A 9,528-nucleotide genomic window follows, 5' to 3' on the forward strand; every position below is an offset into this window, starting at 1 on the left:
ATGAATTTGTGTTGTCAAATTCTAAGAAAGCACCTTGTCCTCTTTCCACAACTGAAGTTAGCATACTAGTGACTTCAGATGACAACCTTGAGGCATCTACATCAGAAGGGCTTTCTAAGCCCTCAATGGACAGGGAGGGCTTGGCAGTAGTGAGAAGTCTTACAGTGATTGTACTGAGAAGATGTGGTTATGAATCTTGCAACACGATAACTCTCACCCAGAAAACCTACCGCGTGGTCCAGAGCTAAGTCTCCACCCCTGTCCCAGGCTTCTAAATGGAGTTGACTCTACTTCAAAGGAAGGAAAGCTTGTTTGGCCAAATACCCATGGAGCGTTGGTTTCAGGAATGTGACATGCTGTTAAACCACAGCCGTGTAAGCTTGTGGCTGCTGAGATTTTCCAAGAATGAAAGTTTCACTTTTCAAAGACAAACATGGCACCATGTAAGTTGGAGAAATAGAAGGTAAATGGTGTCAATTGGCCCCAAGAAACTTTTTCTCCCAAAGAACACCTATTGTGTGTGAGTATATTGGAGGGGGGCAGGAAGGGGTACAGGGAGGTGTCTAAGAATGGAGTAAATTTACAAGACTCAGATGATGAGACACACCTTCTGGTTTTAAGTAGCTTTTCAGGGGGCAGACAAAAGGGACCACAGGGATGGGCAAAGTCCAACGTCCCTACGTGGCATTGTGGGAGGGCGAGGAAAAGGCCAGGCAGAGTGAATGCTCAGCATGGGACAGAGGGGCAGGTCTTGGGAAGTTGGAGCAGACACAAAAATTGCAAGTGGGAGCACCCAGTGCCCCACATGTCGGTCCCCCTGTGCTCCATACCCACATCTGGCCCTAAGGTTGGAGAAAATGATCACCAAGGATTGCTGGACACACTAGAAGAGCAAGAGAGGATGGCTTGCCCCCCCTAGACTGGAGTTCATCTGCATTTTGAAGTAAGGTAGGTAAGGTAAGGAACTGAATTATACAGAATCAGATTTCAGAGGTTTTCAATTATTTAATTTTGAAGAGAACTGGGGAGTCATTTAACCCAACTTCACCCTCCATGTCATGACCCCTGTGGTGGCTGGCTATCCAGCTTCTGTTTGGATGCCTCCATTGATGGGAGCTTGCTTTCTCACAAGGTAACTTGTTTCATCACAAAGGGCTCTAGTCACCTCCTTAAATGCCCTAACCCCTCATTCCATCTGTCTCACCTTCCTAAGTGCACGTTCTGTTCTTCAGAACGGGTTTGAACCTGCATTTACAACAGCGTGACCTCTTTGAAGGAGCTACCACAGCCTGTCTAATGTCCCTTGTTCCTCCCACAGTGCTTTTATGGGATGGCTCCTAGACCTGGCTAAGTTCATCTGAACACTGACTAGTTGCCAATGTTCTTTGAAAATGGAGATCCCCGCTCTTCAAAACGGAGAGCAATTTTCCCTGTAGAGCGAAAGCAGCATAGGTTGGATGGTAGTGTGTGGGCAACACCAGAAACCAGAGATCACAAAGGGCTGGTGGTTGCTTCAGGAACTGAAAGACAGTCCTGGTCAGTACAACCTAGGGTGACCCCCTTCCAACTGGGCCAGGCAGCTTTGCTGTGCTGTGGATGGTCTGTAGCCTCTCACGGTCTGGGGTCAAAGTGGCCTAGGGCCAGAGTTTGTGGACTGGGTTTCATGGACACTGGTGGGGAAACCACTGGGCCCTGTGCTTGGGATAGAATGGAGAAGCCCGCCCCCTTGTGGACCTCTTGGGCGTGACAAGGTAGGAAAGCACTGAAGCTGCCCCAGGATATCAGAGGTCTGGAGGGAGCAGCCACTTTTTGGCATAGCTCCCATTTCACCATCGCCTCTAGTGGGCTGGGAAAGAACTGATTTGTACTTTGGCAGGGAGGGGAGCTGGCACAAGACTTGAAGGGAAGTTAGGAGATGATGAGCCCTGGGTCTGGTTTTTGGCTACAAAAAGTTGGAAAGATATCAGGCAGGTGTTATATGTTTACAAAAAAAGAAAGACAGAAAAAAAAAAAAAAAAACCCAGGCATCACGAGGCTTTTTCTGGTTCTATCACTCCCTGTGTGGCCTCAGGCAAATCACAGTTCCTCTCTGGGCTCCTAAAGGTTACAATCCTTCAGAATGTTGAAGCACTACGCTTTCACATCCCTATCTCCGCGATGGTGCACCTTGGGGTGGCACCACACATCTGACTGAAGACAAGAGGGCACCAGAGGTGACAAGCACAAAGGACATGGTAGAAGCGGGGCAGAGGGCTCCAACTTGCCCACTTGGCAGGCCACTGTCAGCCCTAAAGAACACAGCGTTCCTCTGTCACTGTGCTGTGCCCCTGGGAGCTCAAAGTGTCATTTCCCACTACCATCTACCCCCTTTCCTTCCAACTTGGAGCCAAGTCTACATCGCTTTCCATCACCTGGACGCTGACCCAGAGGTACCTGTGCCATAAAACATGCTTTTTAGGTGGGAGCCAGGCTCCTTTTATTCCCACAGATGCCCATTGACCTCACACGGTGCACTTCCAACCTGCCTTTGCTAGGCACACAGCACATCATCAGAGACTGTGTGTGTCGTGTTTGTTTGGATTTTTTTGGCAGTGCTGGGGTTTGAACTCAGGGCTTCGTGTGCTAGGCAGGCATTCTCTCACTTGAGCCATGCCCTGGCCCATTTTTGCTCTGGTTATTTTGGAGATGGGGTCTCACCTCTTGCCCAGGTTGACTTAGACCACCATCCTTGTATTTTAAGCACCCTGCCTTCACTGGAATAACAGGCAGCTCCCCCATACCTGGCTATTGACAGAGACGGGGTCTGGTGAACTATTTGCCCAGGCTGACCTGGAACTACAGTGCTCCTGATCTCAGTTTCCCAAGTAGCTAGGAGAGCAGGTGTGAGGCACCAGCACCCAGTTTGTAATGTGTTTTTTTTTAGGTCAATTCTGTACTACTCTAACTGCTCAGTTCAATTGAACTAAAGGTAGGTTCTGGGAAAGGCAAACCAGAAGTGCTTTCTTCAAAGCTTTTTAGATTAAAAAAAAATGGATTGTTAAAGTTGAATGATGTGTTTAAATGGCTCAAATTTCTTACTACAGTATGCTCACAGAGACTCAGAGCCATGAAATCACCAGACACTGGTGTTAAAGGCTAACTGACCTCCAAAACGGAAAGTGCTGAAACCCTTTTCCCTTTTAAAACGACTTCATATAAATTATCTGAAATAAGGATGCCCTCGAGCTAGCTCCTCCTGGCTAGAAAGATCCAGGGCAAATGTTAAGAAGCTAGGTCATCTTTGCACACTACAGAATTCTAAAGCTTTGGCTGAAACTATGTAAGCCTGTCTCATTTTAAAAATGCCTTATAAGGTTATTATAAGGCATTATAAGTTATTATGTAAACAATCTAAAAATTGGAGGATTCCAACAAAAAAGTACAACCCAAGTTTTACCTAAACACTAAAGTCAGGTAGAACACGCAAGTCTAATTGCAGACAGAACCCTGTTCAAACACCTATTTAGACCACCCGGTTTCTGTGGCATTGCCAAATTCTAAAATTGTAATGAAAATTTTAAAGTCCAAAACCTACGAAGCCATCAGAGGTTCAGTAAGCAGACCGTACCATTTCAAAACGGAAAATGTGCTTGCATAAGCAAGTCACCGGGGCTAACCTTTCTGGATTGAGAGTCTGGCCTTCAGTTTAGAATGTGGCCATGCCAGGGTCAGAAATGTGACAAAACTGCTCTTTGAAGGAGGTTAGCCAAGGTTCACAGGGTCATGACCGGGCCATTTTATCAGTCATGTCAGGCTCATACCCCATTGCTTGGGATAGATAAAAACTTTATCTGTCAGTTTGCTTAAATCTGTTCCTCCTGCCTCATTTTGAATAAAGAAAACCTGGGTTCAGCTTATCTAAACCAGAGACTTGCCCTTCCCGGCACTGTTTCCATACGCAACTTCTAAGCAAAGGAGACATGCCAGTGATTTTTGGTCTCATTTTAGTCAAGAACTGTCCATAATTGGAGTGACTGGTTTTGTCTTATCTGCAACCTTAACTTCAGAGGACAGTTCTGGCTCTGATTAAATGTTAGATACACTGAAGGAGTTATACCAGAATGATAGTTCCCAATATATTACCTTTCAGGATTATCTTTCTCTAAAATAAAGCAAATGAATAAACTAAAATTACACTAGGTTAAATTCCCAGTATCACAAAAACAGAAATACATCTAAAATTAACATTGATCTGGGAATGTCAGTGGTAGAAAGTGTGCTGGACATGTGTGAAGCCCTGGGTTGGATAACCAGCCCTGCAAAAAAAGAAAGAAAGAAAGAAAATTAATTAACCTACATAAAATTTTCAAATTGAGAATCTGAATTACCTGAGAAGAATTCACAAAGATACCCTTAGACTAATAATGAGAGGAATAAAAACATGGAAGGTTTTTTCCTTACAGAAAATAGATATGTACAGATGAACCCAGGTAGATTAAGAAATTTCATTAAATATACTGAACACAAACATTAAGCTAGTGGGTTTTTCCCTAACAGGAATCTTTTTTTTTTTGATGGTACTGGGGTTTGAACTCAGGGCCTCATGTTGCTAGGTAGGTGCTCTACCACCTGAACCACTCCTCCAGCCCCTCTCCTCTCCAACAGGAACCTTAAATGCAAGAAAAACACTTTCAAATTTTATTTTATTTGGAAATTACACAAATTCATTATTTTAATTTTTAAGACCCTGGTACTATAGTAGAGACACATAAATATTATAATACACATTTGGAAATTAAATATAATAAAGTCAACATAACACTATATCAAACTCAAATGTACACATGGAGTCCGAGGGCCAGGCATCTGGGCCCATCAGATTCCTCCCTGGAAGTGGGTGAATGTCGCAGGGAGGTTGTCCACAGGATACACAGTGGGACTGGTTTTCATTGTAGGAGGTCCATTTAGGAGCCGCCAGTCACAATGCCTGGCCAGCTCCACTGTAAATATTTTGAGAAGAATTTTTGCGAACTCTTTGCCTACACAGCTCCGAAGGCCTCCTCCGAACGGAATGAAGCTGAACCTGGATGCGTCCTCTGGGTGCGGCAGCATGAAGCGGTCCGGATTAAATTCCTCCTTGTTCCTGAAGATGTCTGCTACATCGTGAGTGTCACAGATACTGTAGATAACATTCCAGCCCTTGGGAATCTGGTAACCCTGCAAAAGATTATGAAGTTCCAAGGACTGACAAACTGGGATTTAACTTGCAACAAAAGGCAATCACCGATATAATGGGGGGTGGGGAGAAGAGAGAGATTGATCAGGGTTACTGAAACTTATGTCCACAGAGGCAGAACAATGTTATCAAAAGCATAAAGAATTTAAGCCAAGGTTTGGGGAAGCCTGGATAGGTTGAAAACCACAACAAAAGGGACAGGATTGGGGAGGTATGGGGGAGACCTCAACTTACATTTAATTCAAAAGTTTTTAGAGCAACCCGAAACCCTCCTGGAACGGGGGGATTCAGTCGAAGGGTCTCCTTAATAACACAGCCAGTGTATTTAAGTTGTTCCAAAGTTTCCATGTCCAACTTGTTGTCATGATTGCTCTTGCAAAGTAAGCCCTATCAAAACAGTCACACAGAGGTGAACGGTTATTCTGCGCTCCAATAAAATCAGCCCAGCCAGACGTAAACAGGACTCAAGTGGCGACTAAACCCAATGGGCCTCATGATGGGAGAGTGTGAGGGGGAGATAGCAGCTAGTGACCATTTGTCTCCACCCTCTCAGCCCAAATCCACGATTTACAATTCAAGAGAACGCTGCTCACCAGGTAGAAGAGTCAAGCCCCCCCCCCACCCCGCCCCCAACACTGCCCACCCTATCAGTATTTGCACTGATCACACAATTGGTGCTCTTTAAACGCCCAAATCCAAGAAGTGGAACTGGTTAGGAAATCTCCAAGATTCTGCAGAACACGGAGGAGGGTGAGGAGGGGCTGTAATACAAGGTTCAAGTGGGATCATAGCTCAAGATTCCAGACTTTTTAATTCCCAAAGCTGATTCTGGCCCGCCCAGCCCTTGGTCCAGCACTTATCAGAATTCTCAGAGGACAGCACCTTTCCTTACTGGGAAGTTGGTTAGGGAGCAGCAGAATTTCCTAAGTTACTAGGGAATTCCCAGAATCTTCCTACCTTACTCTTCAGTTCTTCTCGAACTTTCTGGAGAACATGTGGGTAGAGCCCCAGGTAAGTGATCAGAGATGTAGCAGCACTGGCTGTGGTTTCGTGTCCTCCGAAGAGAAGTTCAGTTGAAGATTGTTTTAGTGCCTAAGAATGGAGTAAGATGACATTTTTACAAATCGGCGTGCAGTTTTATAGAGTGATTACTCAGAACCGAACCGTGGGATCTAGAGGGAAGACGAGAAGGGTTAAATTTTTTGCTGATAGAAAGTCAAGGAGCAACATCTTTAAAGAAAATGCAAAGTCCCCTTAGTTCAGCTAGAGCCGGAAGGCAAGGTCCCACTCCTGAAGACCTCCTGAGTGAAAGCCTTGGTTTTATTAAAATCGCCAAAGTTTCTTTATTACCATTTTGCAAATTCCAACTTTCCGTTTGAAACCTGGAGCGATTAGAGGACCCAGTTCCGCCGCAGCCTCTTCCGCGGCCCTCCCGACCTAGTGTCAACCTTCAGGATCCCAACTCTGGAGTCCGGGCAGGATGCCCATTCTGCCCCCCGCCCCCTGCTCGTCCCCCTCCCTGGAGCCGCGCTCGGGAAGCCGGGGCACCAAATGCCGCAGTGTCCCTTTCGAAGGAGCCACTCACCTGCATGTCCAGCCGCTCCCCCCGCTCCCACGAGTGCTCAATCAACAGCTGCAACGCGTCTTTGCAGCCCCCTCCCGGCTCAGCCGCCCGCAGCCCGTGGATCTTGGCGCGAATGTTCTCCTCTATGCGCGCGTGGATGAGGTTCCGCGCCTTCATGCCCTAAGCGCAGAGAGTGCGTGGCGGTGAGCAGACGCCCGGCTTCCGCGCCCCTGGTCCGCACCCCGCAAGCCGCCCTTACTCGGTAGAGCCCGCTGAAGGGCACGTCGATGGGCAGCGAGAAGAGGTTGCGGGTCATCTCCTCGAAGGCCTCCACTAGCTGCTGCTCGTCCTCCTCAGCGCCCGCCCGCATGGGCTCGCAGCCCAGTAGGATGCGCATGGCGATGCGGAACATGAGGCGCTTCACCTCGGGGTAGACCAGGAGGCCGCGCTCGTCGCAGCTCAGCCACCGCTCCAGACAACTGCCCACTTCCTCGGCGATCACTGGCACGTAGCACTGGAGTGCCTCGCGACTGAAAGCCTGCATTATCACCTGAAGCCCGAGGGGCAGAGAGGGTTAAAATCCTCCCCTCTTCACGACCTGGGTCTCCGCCCATACACCCCCAGCCCCCCAGCCCCAACGCACATCCTGTCTGGGAGAGCCGAACTGCAGCTCAGAGAGGGTCGTGGTGCACACCTCACACCGCTAGCTCGCGCCCACTGCCTATCCTCCCGAACCTCTCCAAGGAACGGGGTCCACTCCCTGCCCAGGCGTCGCTACCCTGCCCTCACCTTCTTGCGCTGCTTGTGTGAGGAATCGTGCAGGTTGGAGAGGCACCCGGAGCCCAGGATGGTGCGCACCGACGCGGGCCAGTGGACAGACACCAGCCGATGCTCTCCGAGCAAGATGCGCCGCACGTTGTCTGCGCCCATCACCCGCACGGTGGGCCGTCCGAACAGATGTGTCTTGTAGATGAAGCCGTATTTCCTGCGCTTCATCTGCAGGAACTTCCTCCGCTGTGAGAGAGAAGTGGAGGAGACAGAAGGGCGTGAGGGAGCGGGGGGAGGGGGGTCGCGTAGCTCACGGGGCTAGCCCAGCTCTTAGCTGAAGTCGCCTCCCTCATGGGGACACTCACCCACCCAGAGCCGAGCCGGGTTCCGGAGAAGCGTCCAGTCCCGCTCCAAGCTCCCTTACCTGTAACACCATCTGCAACGTTTCCCCAAAGAATGGGAAGCCCATAGTCCCGGGGGGCAAGGGGAGCGCGCAGCTGCGGTCGCGGCTGCTCACGCAGTACAGGTCCCATAGCTTGATCGCAGCCAGGAAGAGCAGCAGCGGTAGCACGAAGGTGCAGAGAGCACTGGCCAGCAGAGCCGGGAGCCCCATGGCACGCTGCAGCCTCCGCGCCACCTGCCGCCGCCGCCAGCGCTCCAAACCCCGCCGCACGCCCGTTTTATAGGCGGCCCAGGTTGCTGCCCACGTTACCTTGGTCAAATTAGTTCACCCAAAGTTCATCTTTAATTGCGGATTGGGCCCCTAGCTCCTCCCCCCCGCGAGGCGCTGCCCAAAATCTTTAACCGTTTGTTCTGCGCGGAGGCAGAGGAGGCGCGGTGGCTGCTTTCCTCGGAGCGTGCCACCTGGGGTGCGGGGCTAGAGTACCGCCTCCCCCATCCTAGGTGTGCGGAGCTCCGAGGCAGCAGGAAGCGGGCTTAGGGGCGGGCCGGGGCTCCGAGCAGCGGGAATTCTGAGCCCTGGGTTTCCTGGAGGTCTCTTTGGAATCCCTCCCGCCAGGCCCGACGGGCCGCCAAAGCCCAACGCCTCCTTGGTGGCTTTTCATTTACAGGCGCCGTGGGCTTCTTTCCACCTGCTGGGGAAGCAAGGGGGTGTGCGTTCAGGAGTCGTCATCCAGTGGAGGTGCCCTACAGGTAGGGTAACTGGGGTCCAAAACGCGGAGCAAAGCGAAGGCTTTCCGACTCTTGCTAGGATACCAGGAAGATCCCAGGGCCACCGGCGAATCGTGAACCCTAGCTCCCGGCCCCCGCAAGCGAGCCAGCACTCACAAAGTCTTGGAAGGCCCTTCTTTAGGATTCAAGTCAGCCTCCAGGTACAGCCCTACACAAGTTCGGTCCCCAGTTCTGACACCCTTGCGGCGGAGCTAGGGACAATTCATCCGCGGCTGACAGTCAACGCCCAGCTGTGTGATTCGGCCAAGGCTGCCCAATTCCTGTGGTCCTGGGAACCCGGGAAGAGGGTCCTTAGCCCAGGTAGAAGAGAAAGGAAGCCCTGGAGTCTTGGTTCCATTCAAGTAGTTGCCTGACTTTGGGCATGTTTCCTCCTCCAGGATGGAGGCAACCATTTCTAATCTGTTTACATCTCGGGGCGCTTGTGAGTTACCCAAGTGGGTTTCTGCTTGCAAATCCTCTTCCTAGCTCCAGGCACGCTAGGATGTGTTATAAGGGTGACCCGGAGGGGCGGGGGTGGGGGTTCTGGAACCTTCCTCCACTTTCCCAGCTCCCACCCAGTGTAAAGCCACTGTCCTCAACTGGCAAGAGGGGTGTTTGGTCCTAAACCCAGACTTTGCCGCCCGCTAAAGGGAGCGTGGAGGGAATCCGCTCTGGAGAGTGAGTTCTCTGGACTCTGCCCTACTCCCATCAGCTTCTTCTGCAGCCACTACCTGGGTCGGGTGCTGCGGCTTGCGCACGTGCGCGCGCGGCTTCCCACCGCTTGGGACCAGTCCCTGCCTGGATCTGAACG

At 50.6% G+C, this 9,528-nt stretch overlaps 1 protein-coding gene across 1 annotated transcript; it reads right to left on the minus strand.

Moving 5' to 3' along the window:
• Positions 1-4,674: 4,674 nt before the first annotated feature.
• On the minus strand, positions 4,675-8,811 carry Cyp26a1 (cytochrome P450 family 26 subfamily A member 1). Its single transcript, XM_020170188.2, has 7 exons — positions 7,972-8,811; positions 7,569-7,793; positions 7,039-7,329; positions 6,801-6,959; positions 6,173-6,307; positions 5,450-5,602; positions 4,675-5,196 (listed from the first exon to the last, which is right to left on the minus strand). Exons 1-7 carry the CDS (start codon positions 8,158-8,160, stop codon positions 4,855-4,857), a joined length of 1,494 nt encoding a protein of 497 aa, XP_020025777.1. The 5' UTR covers positions 8,161-8,811; the 3' UTR covers positions 4,675-4,854.
• Positions 8,812-9,528: the final 717 nt, after the last annotated feature.

The sequence above is a fragment of the Castor canadensis genome, chromosome 7 (genome assembly GCF_047511655.1).
Source record: "Castor canadensis chromosome 7, mCasCan1.hap1v2, whole genome shotgun sequence".
Classification (NCBI taxonomy): Eukaryota; Metazoa; Chordata; class Mammalia; order Rodentia; family Castoridae; genus Castor; species Castor canadensis.